This window comes from Gopherus flavomarginatus, chromosome 5 (genome assembly GCF_025201925.1).
Source record: "Gopherus flavomarginatus isolate rGopFla2 chromosome 5, rGopFla2.mat.asm, whole genome shotgun sequence".
Classification (NCBI taxonomy): domain Eukaryota; kingdom Metazoa; phylum Chordata; order Testudines; family Testudinidae; genus Gopherus; species Gopherus flavomarginatus.
Genome location: NC_066621.1, coordinates 116,369,884 through 116,392,624, shown reverse-complemented (window position 1 = coordinate 116,392,624; position 22,741 = coordinate 116,369,884). Strand labels below are relative to the sequence as shown.

The 22,741-nt window shown below is 43.8% G+C and overlaps 1 protein-coding gene across 3 annotated transcripts in view; it reads right to left on the bottom strand.

Moving 5' to 3' along the window:
* Positions 1 to 22,741, bottom strand: part of LIN52 (lin-52 DREAM MuvB core complex component) — a 72,401-nt gene that overhangs the window by 5,453 nt on the left and 44,207 nt on the right. The window contains exon 6 of one of the 3 annotated variants that reach the window (XM_050955776.1): positions 5,496 to 5,634. The exons of the other annotated variants lie outside the window; for them this stretch is intronic. Coding sequence (XP_050811733.1) covers positions 5,519 to 5,634 — 116 coding nt within the window. The 3' untranslated portion in view covers positions 5,496 to 5,518. Of the gene's footprint in view, positions 1 to 5,495; positions 5,635 to 22,741 lie in introns of those variants that run through there. 3 annotated transcript variants of the gene reach the window in all.

Below are 22,741 nucleotides of genomic sequence, written 5' to 3'. Positions count from 1 at the left end.
CTGACAGAGTGGCAAGATTTCCTAAAAATCAGACCCATATAGGAGATATACACATGTATGACAATTCCGTTCCCCCAAAGAGGGTTGCGCCCTATAAATCAAGCAGTGAGCACAGACTCCTTCTGTGCTCTGAGTGAAATTACTGTGGGTTGGGGGTTGCTCCAGAGCACGTGCCCTCCTGTTCACTTGTCATCGGAGATGTTAACATTTCTGATTAATTCACAGACCTCTCATTTTATTCTTCATTCCTTTATCCTTGCTATCCTACTCTGCTGTAGCTTAAGATTCTTACCGACCTGCTACAATAATCACCGCCCGTTCTTCCCCCCGCCCAACCTGGTGAAATTGTTTAGTGATGCCAACCGCGCTTTTAATTTGCAAGACATCAGACACAGAGGTAATTTATACCAACATCTGTTCATTTCTGACTTCTGAAACAAACTCGCACATGCTGCTACAAAATCCCATTAGGAGCACGAGGCAGGCTTCTGCTATTCTGTATTTCTCTTCTCCACATACAGGCTGTGTCAGGGCTTTATTTTTAAAGGTATGACACCAAACTAAGAGAAGGGTCCCACATGTTTGTATATGTATAGAGATTGCCATGAAATACATCCCCATAATGCAAACAAATCCAAGCCAAACTGTAAAGGCAAGTTTATACAAATATTTACAATCTTGTTTTCCCCGCTCTGCATGACTCTCTGATCTTCCCAAGAACCACAGGTCAGTGTATTGCTGGTAAACACAGGACAGATCCAGATTACGGGGTTCTGCATTCAAACATCTTAGCTATTCCTTCCTTTTTTAAATTTGCTTTGAAGTCTTTCCTGAACATGAGTGTTTCATAAAAAAGTCTCCAATATTAAAAGTGCTCCATCTACCCAGCTCCTGTTAAATTCTTTATGATGGGAACAGCATTTTCAGGTGGGCATCCTGGAGTTGTTTGGGTTGCTGTAGAAGCTGGAGAATGAAGAAACCACCTCTATGGTCTAAAAGTGATTGCAGTCAAAGGGAAAGACCGTAAAACCTATCTTAAGCAACTGCCCAAGGGAACAGCAGAAGCCAGTTGCCTAGTAGACAGAAGCGGTGGATCTTTTAATTAAAAGGCTGGACAAAAAATGGACTGGAAGCCTTTGGGATAGTTTAAAATGGTTGCTTAAACCAGGCACTTGTCTAATGGTGGTGAGGTCTTAGCGCAGGTTTCATTGTACCAGCAAACAGACACCACAGAGCCTGTGCAGCATAAAATAGAAACATGAATCTCCATGTCAAGTCACAATTTACAACCCTTCCTATGCTGTGCATCTATCACTACAATAGAAAATCAACAATGGATACGATCCCAATAGCCTGGTTACAAATTAATCTCCGCAGTTAGGTGGGGAAAGGGGGGGTGAGTATTGAAGACCACAGAAAAACACCTTTTAAAGATGTTATCAGCCTGAGTTACAATAAAAGTCAAGCACTTAAACAGATCCTCCATTTCCTCAGACTGCATAAAGCACTGGCATCAGACTGCTGTAAATAATGGGGACCCCTGACCCAGGAATTACATTTTCTGCCTTGGAAGAGGTGGATCTCAGAGCATGTATTGGACAGGAGAGATCAGGGCGGAAAAGGGAAGCTGTGATTTCCACTTGCTCAGAGGGTGGAGTTAGGTTTAATATAATCTCTTCTTTAGAACTTCAATCCCTCAATCTTGCATTTAGCCTTGTTGCCTTGTGCTCCTGTTCTACTACAACTGTCCCCAAACTGCCTCCTGCAGTAAATTTTGTGGCTGCTGGCTGAAAAGATTCAGTGGTACAGATTGATTTCTTACAAGTGAGGAGATGAGGGATTACCAAAAGCAGCCCTGGCTAACAAGATTGGGTGCAGAATCTCCTGCTAGAGCAGCCCACTCTGCCAGCACTTTGCATCCTTTCACTATGACATATGGGTTTCATTACACAAAGATTTTCCTGATTTTAACTTTGAGGCGATTACATTGGAAACTCAGAGCCATCTTTACATATGTAGCAATTTAAAGGTTAAGTAACTTTTTAATCAAATGACAAAAACTCATAATGTTTTGCCTCCAATTGAAAATGAAAACTGCTGCTCCGGATGTTCCTTCTAGTGACAATTTAATTAGAAAAGAACACTCTGCTGGAGATGGGGGTCCATTCTCATTGGTTCCCAACATCTCATAAACAGCCTTCTCATGCATATGACAACATAATACAAACTGTGTCATAAGGCCTGAATAGCCAGGAAATAATGGAGGATTACTGCGGTAAAACCAGTAATGAAAACAGTGACTTACACTTATATAAGCAACTTTCACCCAGAAGGATCCCAAAATGATATACATACACACACACATCCCACTCTATTATACCCATACACAAATATACACACACACGATTACACATAAACAATGCATGTGGGGATATCTTTGCAACAGAATAATGTGACAAACTGCATATATCACGAACCTTTGGCCATTACACCTGCCCTCTGCTCACTAATCCATCTCTTCTGGGACTTATTCTAGCATTCCAAGCCTATGAACAGCTTCAAATTGCAGCCATTTAAAAATGCAATCAACCTGACAAAAACATTTCCTCCTTTCTCCCACAAACTCACTTCTCAAAATTACACTGGACTAAAATATAGGACAGGCTCAGCCCTGGACCAGTAACAGAGTTAAATTCAAATATTTTGCTACTTTTCAGGTTTGGAAACTGACTTTCTCCCCTGCGAAAGGGGAGATTTTCTCACCTTCCCAATGAGGAACATAGAAATTGGTTTTAGACCTGAAAGATCCTGAGATATCGGACTTTGAATATTTGCCTTTTTTTTCTTTCTTTTTTTTTTGTTTTTTTTTGGTAAAAAAAGGCTATTTTAGACAAATTTTAAAGGTTTAAAACATTTAACTGTTGTAGTTTTCCTCTTCCTTTGAGTCCTGTACAGTTGGACTTCTGGTAATTAAAGAATTTGGCCTTACAGATTTTAAAAAGCCCAAATTAAGTTTTTAAAAAATATTTCTGAATTATTTCTAGAATAGTTTTTCTTTAGATCACATCACACATTCACATATTCTAATTCTGCCACATATTTAAATATTTTATGATCCCTCCTTCCTCATCCCATTGCTGGTTGGTTTCTCATACATGTTGCCCTGATCTAATTCATTTCACATCATCTTCCCCCACAGTATTCTGTTGATTGCTTTTAAAACATTCCCCATTTCCTAACGTCTTTTTTTTTTCCAAGCGCTCATCTTGTAGCCAGTTTTCCAGTTAAATTATTGTGCTTTGATCAGATTACCAGCCAACACCAGGAAACTAATAAAAGACATGGTGCTTGATTGTAGAACTACTACATCACTACAGGGATGGCAAAACCAAAGTACTTTCCCTTGACTATGAATATGAAGAATGGCCAGGGGAACTGTCCAAGGCTGGGAGATGCCTACCTTGGAGAGAGAGAGAGACGAGCAGCAGGAGGTGTTTTTTATCTTATTAGCCAAGAAGGTCCGTTGTAATAAGGAGACTTCTCTTGGACTGAACAGACAGCATTAGGGCAGGAAGACACAAACACATTCTTGGTTTAACACATGGAGGGCCCTGGGAGAGCTCACTCCTGAGTAATGGATAAGATTTTTACTTGCCTTAGCCCTGGTCTACCCTATTAGGTTAGGCCAAATTTAGCCATGTTAGGTCGATTTTATATGCAATGCGTCTACACAACCAACCCTGTTCCGTTGACCTAAAGGGCTCTTAAAATCAACTGCTGTACTCCTCCCTGGTGAGGGGAGTAGCACTAAAATCGACCTTGATGGGTCGAATATGGGGTACTGCAGATGCAATTCGACGGTATTGGCCTCCAGAGCTATCCCAGAGTGCTCCAATGTGACCGCTCTTGACAGCGCTTTCAACTCTGATGCACTAGCCAGGTACACAGGAAAAGCCCCAGGAAATTTTGAATTTCATTTCCTGTTTGGTCAGAGTGGCGAACTCAGCAGCACAGGTGACCATGCAGTCCCAGAATCGCAAATGAGCTCCAGCATGGACTGAACAGGAGACACTGGACCTGATTGCTGTTTGGGGAGAAGAATCTGTGCAGGCCAAACTCTGATCAAAAAGAAGAAATGCTAATATATACGCCAAAATCGCACAAGGCATGGTGGAGAGAGGCTACAACAGGGACACAGCAGTGCCGCATGAAAATTAAGGAGCTCAGGCAAGCCTACCAAAAGACAAAGGATGCAAATGGTCGCTCCAGGTCAGAACCCCACACATGCTGCTTCTATGACCAGCTGCGTGGCATTCTAGGGGGGGACCCTACCTTTACCCCACCACTGTCCGTGGACACCTGCAAGGGGGGAATCTTATGCAACTGGGAGGAGGATTTTGTGGATAAGGAAGAGGAGGAGGAGGAGGAGAATGTGCAGCAGACAGCCAGGACCTTTTCATCACCCCGAAGCCAATTCCCTCCCAAGGTGGGTTCCTGGACCTTGAAGGTGGAGAATGCACCTCTGGTGAGCACACATTTGTCATTACACTACAGGGTTTTAAAGCAATTGTGTTTAATATTTGATTTGCCCTGAAGACTTAGGATGCATTCACGGCCAGTATAGCTACTGGAAAAGCCTGTTAACATGTCTGGGATGGAGCGGGAATCCTTCAGGGACACCTCCATGAAGCTCTCCTGGAGGTACTCTGAAAGCCTTTGCAGAAGGTTTCTCGGGAGGGCTGCCTTATTTCGTCCTCCGCGGTAGTCTGAAATCATTGCAGCACAAAGCATGGCAGTGAATGGTCCTGGGTTTGGGTGCACTCAAGCAACTTTCGGGCTGTATCTTTCTGTGTTAGCCTCAGGAGAATGATATCATTCATGGTCACCTAGCTGAAATAGGAGAATTTTTGTAAGGGAACAGTAAAAGGACCCCGTTCATGCTGGGCTGTTTGTGCTGGGCTAAAAGGGATCATCCCAGAGAATAGCCACGTGGTGTGGGGAGGGGTGAAGGGATCATCCCAGAGAATAGCCACACGGTGGATTGGGGGAGGGGTGTGCTGCATATCCACCTCTAAACTGCAGCCTCTCCTTTTAAATGCCAAACCCAACTGGCATTGCTTCCTATGGGAAAGGAGGGTGCTGCAGTTTGAAATCATTCCCACATGTTATGAAGGCAGAAGAAGCCAACCCTGCGTACCCTTTGGCTTACCATGGCTGCCTGGAAATCAAATTCTGTTGCCCAGCCGTGTGTGACGTGTCACCATACCGGCAGGCGCTCAATATAAAAGGCAAAATGCGACCTTACACCTAAAGCACACGTGCTGTCTGCTGTGAATTGCTTGATTCACTGTGAGTGAGTCTCCCTTTTGTTCTCAGAAATATATCTTAAATTCTACACTCCCTTTTTATCTCACCGCAGATGCATATGTTTATATGCTCCCTCTATCATCTCCATCTCAGAGGTTATCGCAGATTAGAAAGCAAAAAAACCCGCACTCGCGATGACATGTTTTCGAGGTCATGCAGTCCTCCCGCACTGATAGGGCACAGCTGAATGCATGGCGGCATACAGGGACAGAGGCCAGGAAAGCATGCAGTGATTGCGATGAGAAGAGACACGAGGCGATGCTGAGGCTAAAGGGGGAGCAAACGGACATGCTCAGTCATTTGGTGTAGCTGCAAGAAAGGCAACAAGAGCATAGACCACCGCTGCATCTACGGTATAACCAACTGTCCTCCTCCCCAAGTTCCATATCCTCCTCACCCAGACACCCAAGAACATAGGGAGGGGGGAGCTCTGGGCACCCAGCCACGCCACTCCAGAGGATGGCCCAAGCAACAGAAGGCTGTCATTCAAACAGTTTTGATTTGTAGTGTGGCTACAATAAGCAATGTGGCCTTGTCCTTTCCTCCTCTCCCAACCCTCCCGGGCTATGTTGTCACTTATCTCACTTTTTTTTTAATTAATAAAGAATTCATGGTTTCAAAACAGTAGTGACTTTATTTCCTTTGCCAGCTGTGATCGAAGGGGGAAGGGTAGTTGGCTTACAGGGAATTAAAATCAACAAAGGGGACGGGTTAGCATCCAGGAGAAACACACACAACTGTCACACCATAGTCTGGCCAGTCATGAAACTCGTTTTCAAAGCCTCTCTGATGTGCAGTGCACCTAGCTGTACTCTTCTAATCGCCCTGGTGTCTGGCTGCTCAAAATTGGCCATAAGGTGATTTGCCTCAACTTTCCACCCCGCCATAAACGTCTCCCCCTTACTCTCACAGATATTATGGAGCACACAGCCAGCTGCAATAACAATGGGAATATTGGTTGCGTTGAGGTCTAACCTAGTCAGCAAACAGTGCCAATGAGCTTTTAAACGTCCAAAGGCACATTTTACCACTGTTCTACACTTGCTCAGCCTATAGTTGAACTGCTCCTTACTACTGTCCAGGCTGCCTGTGTATGGCTTCATGAGCCACAGAAGTAAGGAGTAGGCTGGGTCTCCAAGGATAACTATTGGCATTTCAACATCCTCAACAGTAATTTTCTGGTCTGGGAAGTAAGTCCTTTCTTGCAGCTGTTCAAGCAGCCCGGAGCTCCTAAAGATGCGAGCATCATGCACCTTTCCCGGCCATCCCACGTTGATGTCGGTGAAATGTCCCTTGTAATCTACCAGTGCTTGCAGCACCATTGAGAAGTACCCCTCGCGGTTTATGTACTGGTTGGCAAGGTGGTCTGGTGCCAAGATAGAGATATGTGTTCCGTCTATTGCCCCACAACAGTTAGGGAACCCCATTGCAGTAATGCCATCCTCTATGACCTGCACATTTCCCAGAGTCACTACCCTTGCCAGCAGAAGGTTAGTGATTGCCTTGGTTACTTGGATCACAGCAGCCCCCACAGTAGATTTGTCCACTCCAAATTGATTCCAGACTGACTGGTAGCAGTAAGGCATTGCAAGCTTCCACAGGGCTATTGCCACTCGCTTCTCAACTGTCAGGGCAGCTCTCATCTTGGTATTCCTGTGCTTCATGGAGGGGGAAAGCAACTCACAAAGTTCCAGGAAAGTGGTCTTATGCATGTGAAAGTTTCACAGCCACTGGGAATCATCCCATACCTGCAACACTATGCGGTCCCGCTAGTCTGTGCTTGTTCGCCAGGCCCAGAATCGGCATTCCACTGAATCAACTTGCCCCACTGCCGCTATGATGTCCTGTGCTTTCAGGAACATCTGTGTCCATGTCCTCCTCACAATCGTCCTTGTGCTGGTGGCTCCTAACCAGGTTCTGCACATGTTGCAGGATAATGCACAAGGTGTTTACTATGCTCACAACAGCAGCAGTGAGCTGAGCAGGCTCCATGCTTGCCATGCTACGGCATCTGCAAGGGTAACCCAGTAAAAAAGGCGCAAAATGATTGTCTGCCATTGCTTTCACAGAGGGAGGGAGGGAGGGAAGGAGGAAGGGGAGATTAACAACATGTACCCCAAACCACCCACGACAATGTTTTTGCACCATCAGGCATTGGAAGCTTAACCCAGAATTCCAATGGGCAGCCGAGATTGCGGGGACTGTGGGATAGCTGCCCACAATGCAATGCTCCATGAGTCGATTCTAGCCGATTTAATTCGCTTAGTGGAGACATATACAATCGACTGTATAAAATCGCTTTCTAAAGATCGACTTCTATAAAATCGACCTAATTTCATAGTGTAGACATACCCTTAGCTTGTGAAAGTCAATGGCAAAGTTTAATCTTTTGTCTGGACTCCATTATTAGCACATTTGGGGGACACTACGGGGCAGTACTAAGGTGTACAGAGGCATTTGTATGATAATCAGCCCCAGGAGATACAGATAGAAAACCCAGATGCAACCTATTTACAAAAACACAAACTAAAACAGTAAACTATGTGAAGATTAAAATTACTACTCTAACCCTAAAAAGACACAACAGAATGGCTTGTATCAGCCAAGGTCTACGGGACACAGTTAGCAGGGCAAGAGAGGTCAGTCACCCTGCTTCAAAAACTCTGATAATGCAAGAGGAGAGTCCTGTACCCTCTTACTTCCCAGGTGGTCTTAGCTCCTCTCCTACCAGACATACTTATAAGCAGAATGACCAGATTCTACCAGTCCCATGAACACCTGGTAGATGTTAGGAACTTGGCCTGCTCCATCCCATCCTTCACACTTCATAAAAAGAACCCTGACTGCTCTGCTGACCCAATCTCTCTCTGATATGGCTGCTAAATAAAAACCTCAGTGTCCTGGTGTGTGTGGACCCATGAAGCAGACCCAGACCAGTAAATAACTGGAGGAGTTATCTCTGAAGAACAGTGGTTAGCAGATGCCATCCCCATCTCCTTCGCAGAGGACAGGAGACAAGACTACCTGAAATATGCTTAAGTTCAACTTGTGCTTAAGAAACCATCTCTGGACACTGAGTATCTACCCAGTCATTAATTGCTTTTGAGGGAAGGTGACCGAGGATTGAGTAGCTGCCAGAAGGAGCATCTGTATGAAGCAATATTTTCTATTCTTATAGCACCTTTTATTCTTGGATCTTAGAGCACGCTGCAAACAATTTAATCAAGATTCCCTAGGAGGCCAACTACTTTCATTCCCATTTTACAGAGGGAGTAACTGAGCCTCAGAGAAGGGAAGTGACTTATAAACACATACTAAGCAACAAGTCAGAAGAGAATCAGAATAAGAGGCTATGAGTCAGGACTTTCAGTCTTTTCTTAAAGCACGAAACCCCACTGTGACATCCTTCCTTCTGGTTCTGTCCATATGAACACTACATTGTGACTGATAAATGATCTGAGAGTGATGGATCAAGACTGTCCATACAGGGACTGTTGCACCTATAACTTGTTTTAAAAACAAGGGGTCATGAGGTGCTGCAGACTTGACTCCCTGGGTCAAGTTGGGTGCAAGTGACTGCTCCTAGTTGGTTACGGGAGAGCTTCAGCTGATGGTGGGCAATTACTGGAGGTGACCAAATACCACATATAATAATTTAACTCAACACATTTAGCCTCCCTTACAATCTCCTTGTGATTTCCTCACAAAGGGACTTGTACAAATAATTTCTCTCTGTGGACTGACTGCCAAGTGTTTACATTCTTTCCATTTCTCCACTGGCTCCTCTCCCTACTCTGCCTACTCAAAAGCACATTTCTAGATTCCAGACTCACATCAAGCTGCAGAGATGAATGCTCAAGGAACTTCAAATGTATAAGAATTTGGACACCGCTGGCTTACATACAGACAGCCAATGCCAGACCAGGTATAAACCCGCAGTAAGTGGCAGTGATGTCCCAGCCAGGCCCAGAGAGCCACTAAGATCTAGTTCCATGTCAAGAACATGAGGAGCATATAGCTATTTTGTTTCAAGTGACCTAAATAGTAAGATGAAACTCCTACAGCACCTCCACTTCAGGAGCTGGCAGCAGTCAGCATCCCATGAGGGTGAAGGCCTGATCCCCTTGACCCTCTGAGCAGGGAAAGAGTTACATCTCCTCTCCGTGAAGCCAATAAAAACCTCTCTTGATTATAATTTAGATAAGAGCCACTGGATTGAATAATAATGTCTGAAACTCCCCTGGCTGTTTCACCTTGAGACGTCCATCACTGGGTTAAACATGATGCTAATTGCATTTGGATTGATTAATTTCTCTCACTCCTGTCTATTCGAATAATGCTTAACAAAATAATCACAGCACCCAGAGCCAAATCTTCTTCGTCAAAGGAATGAAGCCATCAAAACCAGCAGAGATGAAAGAAATGAAGATGACCCGTAATTACTGCTACGGTGATATCATTACCATATTATAGAAAATGAGTGTATGGGGGGGAAGAACGAGAGGCCTATGATTATTATTTATTTTTTTAATGGAACCTTACGTCCCAAGAATACAGATCTGACACAGTGGAGCATACAGAAATGCAGGACTGAAAAAATATAAATCCTGTGCATTAAATTGCAAAATACAGTGAATACTGAGGCTCTAGATATATCATCAAATGTGTTGTGCTGTGAGCTGGTGTTATTCACATCACTATTTTTTTCATACCAGTAACACTTTGTATATGACTAGCAGATTTAAGATGTCTATCTCCCTACAGAAATCCTCATACATCCAGAGTAGCACTTACCCTTAATCCTGACACTAACAACGATGTTGTTTTAATATCATTACAGGTGGTCTTGTTCCAAAGCCTGGCATTCAGTTGTTAAACTGTAAAATCCAGTTCTACATTCAAAGGAAAGCTTCTCTGCTAGAGAGAGTTATTCTTAAATGGTAATTCCTCATTGAAACAGGATGTCAATTCAGTGGCCAGACAGACTAGAAAATGACTTAAAATTGTTCATTATTGTGGCTCCATACAGGTATCAAATGTATCTAGTCCGGAAGAATTTAAACTAGGATTAAAAAAAAATTTTTTTCCAGCCAAAAGAAAGCCCTTCTGCTCTGTTTATTCTCCAAAATACACTCCCCAAGCCCCCCTCATTTGAGAAACAAATAGCTTGGCAACTGTATAAGATCTTCAAACACCTGTGCTCTACAATTCTAATTGTGGTTTATACAGTTCACTTCTCTCAGTGCTGGTTATGTCTGCCCCTAGTCTCTGACTGAAGACACAAAATACACAACCAACATCTTAAAATATTTATTCTGGAGTAAAGCCAAGGTCAAATACACAGAAAAATTTCACATACCCCCCAGCCCCCTAAAAAATCAAGACCTGAGACAAAGATTTGAATCATGAAGCTAATTAAATACAGAAAAATGATGTTCAAATCACTTTTAAAAATGAAGAAACAGAAACTCAATACATACATCTGATATTAAACTAGTATTAAACCCATTTCAGCATGAAAGGTGAGGATTTTTCTTCCCCTAAGTGCTTGTGAGAAGTGCTAGACCAGGGGTAGGCAACCTATGGCATGTGTGCCAAAGGCGGGACGCAAGCAGATTTCCAGTGGCACTCACACTGCCCAGTTCCTGGCCACCGATCCGGGGGGACTCTGCATTTTAATTTAATTTTAAATGAAGATTCTTAAACATTTTTAAAACCTTATTTACTTTACATACAACAATCGTTTGGTTATATATTCTAGACTTAGAGAAAGAGAGCTTCTAAAAATGTTAACATGTATAATTGGCGCATGAAACCTTACATTAGAGTGAATAAATGAAGACTCGGCCCAGCACTTCTGAAAGATTGCCGACCCCTGTGCTAGACTGATCTCAGTGGGCCTAAGCGCCTTGAGTTATCTTCAGACTAGTTACAAGGATGGACAGGCTTTCTCCAATAGATGTGTCTCACCCCTGACCTTTAGGGCAGTGATGTGCTTCCAACATTTTAACAAGGGTATCTCTCAATGTTTTTCCACCTCAGTTTGTGACAAAACATTCCCTGAGGAAAGTACCTTCTTCACTCTCACCCCTCTTGTGCAAAATATCCATCTGTTCCACAGTCCCCCACAAAACCTATCAATCTTTCCACACACACCCCAATTCACCAATGCATCCACCCTCAACAGCTGGGCCCAGTAATAATTGACCTAGCATGCTTCCCCCATTCCAGCACCTCATGGAAGCTCCTCTAAATGGTGGCTTCCCTACCTAACAACCTTTGGTGGAAGCAGTGAGAGCAAACAGATTGTACTGAGGCCTCTGGCTGTGGGATGGTTGAGTGGGTCCACACTGGTAGTGGGCTGAGAGAGTGCATAGTTGCAGGGGAAAGGTTTTTGGTTTTTGAGGTGAGCAAGCATTCCCTGGAGGAAGCTGGTGAGTGCACATGGGAGATTGGGTAAAGGGGTTCTACCCTAGCTGATGTGTAATGTTGGAGAGGGCTCCTAGCTTGTGTGAGGTAGGGTGTGGTAGTAGGTGTCTACTGGCTGGTGGTGAGGAACGGCTCTCTCAAAGTAACAGCTCTTCAAAGTCCAACCTGAGGCTAGCCAGGCCTTGGATAATTCTGAGCACAGGAGCCAGTGAGAGCAAAGGGATTAAAGTTGTCAGGGTAGAGAGTATTACATATTCACAGTACAGTAACTGAAAAATATTGTGTAGTGATTATATAAATCTCTAGACTCTAACTGGCTAATAATGGCTGTCCGACAGCCAGAATACAGGGATACAAACTGTATGGTTATGCAAGTCAGGACACCCACAATCAGAGTGCAGGGGAATGCGTTAAAGGAAAAAACTCTTTATGGTTATGGGTCAGGAACTATACAGCATCCTTGCCCTCTGAATGGCTGAGACGACTCCCTTGAGTAGGATGTGTAATAGCTTGACGTTTATATTTACTAATGAAAGATGAGTTAGTAGATGGGTTTGAATTGTTTAATTTAAATTCTGTTGACAAGGACTGTGAGAAGAGGAGCCTGGGTGAAGGAAGGGAATGCTTCAATAGTCTAAATTTATTTCCCCAAAGTCATGTGTTCACCTATTTTTTAGAACTGTAACTTGAAATTTAACAGTTGTATAATATTTCCTACATTACAGGTGCAATGTGAAGTTAATGTCTGTAAAGTGTTGAGGTCCTCAGAAGGCAGACTGTATATACATGCAAAGCATTATTTTAAAAGAAATATATACATATATAAATTAATGACCTCTTAGTCCATTTAAAAAAAAATATCCAGATGTTAGATTTTTCCTTAACATACAGTCTAATCCTCAAGAACCCTTGTTGGAACAACAATTTTCAGTGGAGGAGATAAGTGTAATCCCAGAAGCCATAACGAATTAGCAAAGATAAAGACCTGTTCGGGAAAAGAAGAGTTGATTCTTATCAGTGAACTGTACTATTTGCTTTAAACCGGAAAGAAACAGAAGGTCCCTTTCCCAATTAGTAAAACACTGATACAGTACAAAAAATCCTAACTGGGCTACTGCAATTTGAACTGTGCTCTAATTAGTGTTTTCCAAGCAATATTCTACATGCAAAAGTACCAGCACCTGATTCATATCCAGTATCCCAGGGCGAGGGCCAGGGATTTCCCCCTAGCAAGAGTCAGGAACTATGGAACTGTAATAGGGCAGGAGCACAAGGACCCAAGCTGCAGACCACCACCTCAGCTGGAGGAGGAAGAACAGCAGCTTTACAACCAGCTGGACACCACTGATGTTGGAAGAGTCTTCCTTCTTTACTATGAACTATGGATTTCTTTCCTCTTTGCTGACTGGCTGTTAGCTCCACCTTCTTCCCATTTCCCTTCCTCATGGTCTCTCGGTTGCCAGCCTCGCTTTCCCTGTCCTCCATGATCCTTCCTGCTCATGTGTCATTAGCCTCCCTGAACTGAAGAAACGTTACAATTTTGAAGGAGGTCTGAGGAGGAAAGATAAACAATTTTGCCACACTGAATCCAAATTGGTGCTAGACACCTGGGAACAGACACATCTATTTAGGGAACTCACATGGCTCCCATAACATCTGAACTCTGTTGGAGATACAGTCAAGGATACAAATGAACAGAGGAAGTGGTAGATTAGGAGTAAAAAAATCAGGACTTGAAGAGTGAGTGAGTGTGTGCGTACATACGCGTGTGTGTGTGTGCGCGTTTTCCCTAAATGAGTTCAGGTATACTCATGAGTAAGCCAAATTAAGGCATACCCACAACAGATACATGCCTAGGGCCCGACTCCCAGACACATATGATGACATCAAAATCATCTCTTCCATAAAAGGAAATCTTAAAAACATGATGTGAGTATAACCGATGCAACGACGTCAGCCTGAGTCTGCAGACAGCCTCTGGCAGAGGGATGAACAGCAACAATTAGAGGCAGGGGAGAAAGCACGTGGCCCACACCCATTACAAAAGCAGATCATATCCCCACTGCTCTGGATGAAGGGTCAACTTTAAGATGATTCCCCCAATTTTCCGGAATTGGGCCCCACGCCTGTGCCTGATAGGGCCCTGCGCCTTAGGCGTCTTTTTAATTTTTTTTATTTTATACTCACCCGGTGGGGAGGGTGCATGTGTGTGTGTGTCTGCTCCGGGTCTTTGGTGGCATTTCGGCAGCGGGGGGTGGGTGTCTGCTCCAGGGCTTTGGCGGCATTTCAGCGGCGGGGGGGCCTTTGGTGCCGCGGAAGACCCGGAGCGGACCCCCCTGCTACCGAAGTGCCACCGAAGCCCCGGACTGCCGCCGGGTATTTGAATTGGGCCCCGCCATTCATAAAGCCAGCCCTGTGTGGATGAGTAGGATGAAAGATAGGTTAGCTAGTTTGGGGTTGCGGATGCCCCATGGATCCCTGTGAGGTGGATTCCCTGGGTTGGGAGAGGATGGAGGCTCAGATACGCTTTGGGTTCTACTTCTCCACTCTGGCCTTCTGACTTCACAGGTCAAATTGCGAGGAGGTGGGCTTGAGGGAGGGAAAGAGGACTGGTGTCTGCCAATCACCATTAGTTTATGACACCAAACTCAGATTTTATTCACAGTAGACTGCACAGATCTATGGGCCTCCCCCTCTTTTCTTTGGACTTGTCTTAGCTAGTATATTAATTCAAGTCCTGTCCACACACAGGACCCCTTAACTCAAGTGTGGTGGTGCTTTTAACTGGAGTTGGCTGACCCATAATGGGATATAGGCTACAGCATGAGTTAGCACAATTCATTAGCTGCTAACACAACTACTCCTGCAGCATGGACAGAGGCTAAGGATAAGTCTATACTACCCACTGGATTGGTGGATAGTGTTCAATGTATTGGGGATCGATTTATTGTGTCTTGGCTAGACGCAATAAATCAATCCCTGAATCGATGCCTGTACTCCACCTCGGCAGGAAGAGTAAATGGAGTCGACGGGGGAGCTGTGGTGGTCGACTCGCTGCCATGAAGATGGCCAGGGAAGTCAAACTAAGAAACTTCGACTTCAGCTACACAAATAGTATAGCTGAAGTTGCATATCTTAGTTTGAACCTCCCCCCCCGGCTAATGTAGCCCAGGCCTAAGTGTCACTCCAGTGATGATAATTGCCCAATACCTTCCCAGAATTTCACCATCTGTCCAAAAAGGACAGACAGTTCTCTCACAATTCAGTGAGAGTGGCTCAGCTTACTTCAGTGGCAAAGAACCCTGGGACATGTTCCCAGAAGTCTTAGTGCCATCAGTATGAACACAGCAGCTCCAGTGTTATTTCACTGTGTGACTACCCTCTCTCAAACTAGGGTAACTTAAGAGAAGTAACTCGAGTATAGGTCACTGAAGATTAATGCAAGTTACCATGCTTTGGTAAAAGTGAATGTATCCCATTGTTGCACTTCTCTGAGGTGCTGCTTCAGGGCCTCTGTAGATTCAGGCAGACAACACTGCATCTGTCTATACTGACTTCACATTTACAAAGTTTTCTCCCAAGGATTAGCAACTTAGCTTTTACCCGGTGGGGGGGAGAGATTCTGCAGAACAATATGTCAGCCATAAAAAAGTGCTGAGTTACTGACTCTGTCAAATTTGAGCCCTGCTCAAAGTAGAGACAATAGCTGAACTGTGAGGAATGGATGAATGTGGCCCAGGGATATAGCAGAGAAGAGAGAAGCCAAAGATAGCATGCTTAAAGAGAATGAGGGGAAAGGAGAAATGCTGACACTAACTGAAGAAAAGCCAGGAGTACAGAATTGAGAAATATAAGGAGGAAGAGAGAATACAACAGGAATGAGCACTAGAACCATGCAGTGTCTTAAGATCTACAGGACACTTCCCAGTTTCCACGGCTGGTCCCAGACTCCAGGTCAGGTTTACAAAAGATAGTCAATTTCCAGGCTTGGAGAAACTGGAGATGGGGACTGCAAAGGAAAGTCTCACCATAATGGCTCAGAGCTACTGAGTGGCAGGTTATCAGCAGAGAGGTAATATCTAATTGGCTGGGGAATGCTAGGGGGTGGAGCCTCTGCTGAGAGCCTGCCTCTCTGTAGCTCTCAGCTGATAAGTTGACACCTCCCTTTCCAGACCCCACCCCTCTAGCTTCCTGAACCCTGGAAATTGACCATAATTGCTAACTGCCCCTACCACCCCACTTCAGAATCCTGGTAGAGCTCCAGCCCTTTGATCTGCCAGACACTCAGACGGAGGGGTACTCCCTGTTGGCTTTGCTTCTTCTCGGTCTCTCCTGCTCCCTCACAGTCTCTTCCCTCATGTCTCACTTGTTCCATAAGTCTGCTGCTCAAGCTACTGTCCATTTCACCTGCCCACTATGGAGGACAGATATAGCTGCCTCCTCTGGCCCTTGTCTCAGTTGGCTCATGTCACCCAATCCATTGCACCCACCACTTGGAGGGGAAGAAGAAAAGTGTCGCAGAGAAGTAGCTCCAGACAGACCTATGGGTCTGAGAGACTCGAATGAGAAAGGGACAATGTAGAGAAAGATGTGAAAAACAATAGGAGGAAAGAGAGGGTTAATAAAGGAAAAAGGAATAAATGGAATGAAAATACCAAGAAATTTTGCACAAATTTAAGGTCAGAATTCTCTTTTTAAATTAACTTCAGACTCCCCCTCCTGTTACTCCAAACTCCACCCTGGGTGCTACACCTGGGCTGCTCTGTTCAATGCTACTTCCTAATCCCTCACCCCAACCTTCTTCATCCCCATCCCAAACCCTCATTGACACTTCCTCAGTTCATCTCCAACGGTTCTCTATTTTTTCCACTTTTAAAGCCTAGCCACTCCCCACAAGAGTCCCTGCACCAGGTGCACCACTAGAGGGAGAAGAAGAAACTCACGGTCCCCCTACAGGTCCTTTCACATCCTCATGAGTCTATGGAAACTGTACACATTTCTTTTGTGCTTTAAGAACACTCAATTTATTCAGGTAAACCAGAAGCTAAGCATAGAAATATCTGAGGCAACACAGAGACTATCTGTTGAAAAGCCAAATGACAGCTTGGCCTACTACCCGGAAACATCCGTCACCCAGCCCTTTTCTGCTGGGATTTGTGTTGAATAACGTTCACTGCAGGTTAATAATTAGTTTTTAGCATAAGAGTCTAGTGTAGTTGTCCTCTCCCCCGGAGAGAAAAACAGACTGAACGATTTTTAGATTATATGCTCTGATAAGACACAGGCTCCTGACTCCCTATGTGCATGTGCCATACAAGCCACCTGCTCTATAGAGCTGCCACTGGGGACACCCTGGAAAAGGTTTAATAATAGTGTGCTCCCTGGAGATGTTACTCAAAAACCTGAGCTGAATTTACATCCTATATCACAAAGTAAAATTTTGTGTACCAAATCCTATCAACAGAATCTAAGGCAATCCCTAGAAAAGACTGATACTCCACGTTACAGAAATGTGATTTCATATTATATGAGAATTTGCCATGCTTGCAGTAGCAAGAACATGATGGAACATAGGAACTGATAGACCGGATCAGATCAGTGATCCAGCTAGTCTGGTATCCTGTCTTTGTCAGTAGCTAGTACCAGAAGCTTCAGAGAAAGATGCAAGAAACTCCATAGTGAACAATTATGAAAAAACCTTCCCACAGAGAAAGATGCTCTCATCCCTCAGGAATGGTTAGTTGACACTCTGCAGCATGAGGTTTTATATCCCTCCTAAAAATACTTAATTCTAATATAACTATGTATGTTATTATCCATGATTGTGTCTGAACCTTTTTTGAATCCTGCTAAATTCTTGCCTCCATGATACTGTGGCAGTAAGTACTACAGGTTAACAATGCACAATGTAAAAAAAACCTGCTTTTATCAGTTTTAGCCTGATTGCTTTTCTGTTTCACTGAATCTCCCTTCTTTTTAGGGCTGAGAAAGAGTCTGTAGGTACTCTCAACTGATCTGCTCTGCACTGGTCTTTATTTTATATACCTGTATCATGTCCCCTCTCAAAACTAACCAATCCCCACCTTTTCAAACTCTCCTCATACAGAAGTCTCCTGATTTATAAGCAACAGATCGTCTAGGAATGAAAAATGCACTTTTAAATACCATCTTGAGAAATTACTACATGCTAAAGACTCTTCCAGAAGTGACCTTGTGCAACCTGAGTAATCCTATCTGTAAAATGGGGAGAATCATACTTGCTTTCCTTCTGGTGAATGGTTGTGAGGCCAATAAAAATGGTTGCAAAATGCCGAGAATTAAGGCCAATCTGAGGAAGAGTGGGACTCCGATCACGGTTTCCTGTCTCCCAGCCTGGTGCCTACTTCAGGCCACAGGGAATTTATTTAGAGTGGAGGAAGAGTCATCATTCTCCCTGTGTCCTGCAGGGAGCTACAGAGTCATGTGGGTATTCTGAAACATTCCAGCAGGCTCACCACGGCTTAGGGGTACATGGAAAGCCGGGCAGTGCAGCAGGAGCTGGAACACTGCCAGAGCATTTACCAATTGTAAAAACTCTGTTTGCACAAATGCTGATTTTTTGTGGCTAACAACTGCCAAATCTGGACACATTTTTCAAGGAGTCTGATTTGAGGACACTCTTCATGCCACATTTCAACTTCTTATTCAAAAAAAAAAAAACCACAAAAAACCCACAAGCATAATATTAGGCAATGTTAACAGAGATATTGCTGCCAGTCCAGCTTATTTAATAAGAATACCCTTTACACACATCCTTGTGGCACCCCTTTCTAGACACCTTCTCCCCATCTCAGCTCATATCATCACAGTTATTTCAAAATCTGATGTTGCCAAACTTATCAAAATGAGTCTTCCTTGAGGAAGAAAGTCCATGTCAATTTGAAGTTTAATTAATAGCTTTGCTTGATTATCAATGCACTATAAATTTTTTTGTAAAGAACATTTTCATACATAACTCTAAATAATGACAGCAGAAGATATTATTTACTACTTGCTGGTAAGGGGCCCAACAGTGTTCTCGGAGCTGTACGAGAGACAAAACATTAAAGAAAGTTCCTGCCTCAAAGACCTAATAATCCATAAAACAAAAAGCAGGAGGACCAGAAGAGAGAACTAACTTAAGGTACTTCTACAGTACAGATGCTACAATTGCGCCGAAGGAGTACTGGAACGTAGACATTTGCTAGAGTGAAGAGATGGGGTTTTCTGTCAATGTAGTGACCTCCCCGAGAGGCAGTGTCTAGGTCAAAGGAAGAATTCTTCAGCTGATTAGTGGTATCTACACTGGAGCTTAGGTCAGCTAGAGTACGTCACTCAGAAAAATTAACATCCCTGAGCAATGCAGCTAGGTAAACCTAATTTGTAGGCACAGATCAGGCCTCTTTTTCCTCCTCTCTTTATCTATCATGTTGGCATTAGAAGGACACTCAATGCGGGTGTTTGTGGGATTTGCAGAAATAGTGAGTCTTTTGAAAAGATATGAATGAGGAGAGGGTAAGGGTCTGACATGCTACGATGGGGTCAAGATTAGCAATAGCAGTGAAGTAAAAGGAGGCATGATAAAGAGACAAGCTCTCTTTAGATTCTATTCTGTTCAGGTTTTAGTACCAAACCCATCACTTAGTCATGATCACCTTCCATGGAGACAGAGTTTTATGGGACCTCAAAGGCAAGGATAAGACATTTACACTGAGTAAGGTGAGCAAAGAGCCAGTTAAGGTATTCAAAAGAGGAGAATTACATGGTTGTATTGATGGGTGTGGAATGTCACCTAAACTGTTGTGATTGAGAGGAGGCGGCAACATGGTATCAGAAAGACTGGAGATAACCAATAACCAGGATGGGAAACTGAAGATACGAACAAGTGTTTTAACTGCTGGAACAGAAAGAAAGGTTCCACTTTTCAATATGCTGGGTAGGAAGAAATAGCAGCATTTGGTCATAGCCTGGATGTATTTGAACTAAAAAAATAAATCCCTTCTGTGCTATCATCAACCATGTAATATTTCAGTCCCAAAAGTACATAATGGTCTCAAAACCAAAACTGAAATCAGGGCTTCAGGTGGGAGCATCCAATTCAACCTCAGCCGAAGTGTTGCTACTCTTTGGGTATTGCTGCTCCTAAGTGTTTTGACCTATATTCCTTCTAAGAGCAGGAAACCTAACTTCCTTCATCAGTCAGCTTCCCACCTGGGTTGTTTGCTTGTGTCAAGGGTTCTCTGAAAGGACCCATCTGAGAGCAGGGCATATTCAGATGTTCCTTTATATTTTGTGTGAACTAAGGGCTTGTCTACATAGTGCAGCAGTGCACAGTATGGGGATGTGATTTCTCAAGCACACTAAGTGGTCTGTGTAGACAACGATGGCGCACACTAAAAGGTCCATAATATGCTTTAACATATTGCTATTTGAAATAGTACTATGATAAAGCGTGTTAGGGAACTCTAGTGCACACCAGCAGGTGCACACCAGCAGGGTCTACATGGACCAATTAGTGCACAACACATTAGTGCTCTTCAGAAATCACACTCCATAGTGCACATTACCCCACCATGTGGACAAGCCCTAAACTATCCACCGCCACACCCGATTCTTGGGAGTAGGAGAATACAAACAGCTCTATAAACTTTTGGAGAATCTGACCGCTCTACTAGAGAGAAAGAATCTGAAGACTTATTTTGATGGATGCACGAACTCCTATGGCTATGGAGGCAGTGTGATCTAGTGGACTGGGCATCAATGACCTGCCATGTAACCTTATGTAAGTAACTTCCCTTCTCGATGCCTGAGTTTCCCCAGTGAGGATATATATAGCGGAAGCTCTGTAAAGCAGTTTGAGACTGACAGAAGAAAAGCACCATGAAATAGCTAAGTATTATTATTTTTTAATATTGGGCTCAGACACACAAATGATTGGGATCTTTTCCCAGTCATTCCAAGGACTTAGGCAAAGAGTCTGAAGAGTCTTCTGGCACCCTCTGTATCAGCATAGCTATTGCAGGAAGGCCAGTCAAAGGAACCTGAGTCCTCAAAGCATCCGCCATGAAGACCACTCAACAGAGATCATTTGTCAGGACAAGGAATCCCAAATCCTGATCTCTTGCCCCATCTGCCATGGCAGAGGGAGACTAATGGCCAGACAAAATCCAAATAGAAAAACAAGAAAAACACTTATCTTAGAGAAAAGCCTTCAACTAAATATTGTGGGCTAGCTATCCCGGCACACCTACCGACACATTACCTGCAGTACCACAGAGCCTAGGCCCCTTGTGTTGGACCAGGCCCGAACTACAATAAGCACTGTACAAACACAGAACAAAAAGACAGTCCCTAACCCAAAGAGCTTACAACAGATGGATGCAGACAAACTGACAAGGGAGTACCAGGGAACAATGAAACAACACTGGTCAGCACGGTAGGCAGTAGTATCAGCACACCAGCGGCCTAACGACTGTTACGTCTTTTGTAGGCATCACACAAAGGGGAGATTTGAAGGAGGATAATGAGATAGCTTTGGGGATGTTCACAGGGAGCGAGTCCCAACACAAGAGGCAGCATAGGAGAAAGCATGAAGCTGCCTATCTGAAAATTTAGCAGGTGGGTGATGGAGGCTGGCATCATGGGTCAACTGGAGGTAGGAGTCAACCTCTTGATAGTGAAGAGAGATGACAGGGAGGGTGAGGGATAGACGTGAAAGGCCTCAAAATGAAGACAAGTAGCTTATGTTTGATGTGATAAGAGAAGAGGGAACCAGCGGAGGGATACAGAATACTTTTTAATTTAAATTTAACTTATTTCTTGCAGGCTACATAGCAGCAGTGAGGGTTTAGAAGGGAATCTAAGGACCCTTTCCACAGCTTACCTGAATCAAGCTGCTTGGGAACAATAAGATACTTCAGCTTTTATTTATGTTCAATGATTTCATTAGCTCAATGTTTATATTACTCCTGTATATTCAGCAATGTACTTCCAGGTAATTAGAGGAGATTTCATAAAGAGGAGAGGAAAATGCAGCAGAACTGGAGATTCCCTGAATGGGGAAGTATAAGAATCCTTTATTTTCAGCCATGACTGGCTATCATTTGACATAGATCACTGTCCTTATGTTTTAATTAGAGGAAGTGGCATTCATCTTAAACAACCTAACATCCCCCTTCCACATATGACTCACATTCACTCAATCTGCAAATGCATCCGTTGCTACTGCCTGGAGAAAGCTGCAGCCATTTCTAGGAGCATAACACAAGGTCTGAGCTGGTGACCACTGTGTCACCACTCACAAGGAAGAGAGTTTAAATTATGCTCTCTTAGTGAAAGCTCAGCATCCAAATCACTGCTTATTTGCCCACATGGCACATAAATACCATGATGATCAGCAACTAAGAAATACCTTAGACAGGTAGATAGACAGACAATGTAATGCCAGGAAACAGAGGCTTGTTAACAGGGCTGTCCAAGTGCTGGGTATATCTAGGATTTATGGCTTTTAAAGAAATGTTATGAAATCCAGAAAGCAGAGATTTTGCCAGTCAGACACAGTAAGCCAGTGTTACATTCCTTGCTCATTAATCTACGCAGGTGCCAGCTTTTACCTTCCACACTAGGCGGGGACGCTCTAAAATCCCTGTCTGCATTAAGAAGCGATCTGCAACCATGCACCAAAGAAACAGGAAAATGTGGCCTGCAAGAGTTAAGGCACTGCTTAGCTGTAAGAAGAAAGAGTAGTGGGGGTGCATTTTCAATGCCATCTGCTGGATAAAATGGACAATTTCAGTTACGGTTAGTGGGATCTGCGTTTCTTATTACCTCTCAACAGCAACAAATCTCTTCTCCATATTACGTCCTGATGTGGAGACCAAAGATATGCGTTCAACTACTTATTAAGCAGCTACTCTCCAGCACCACC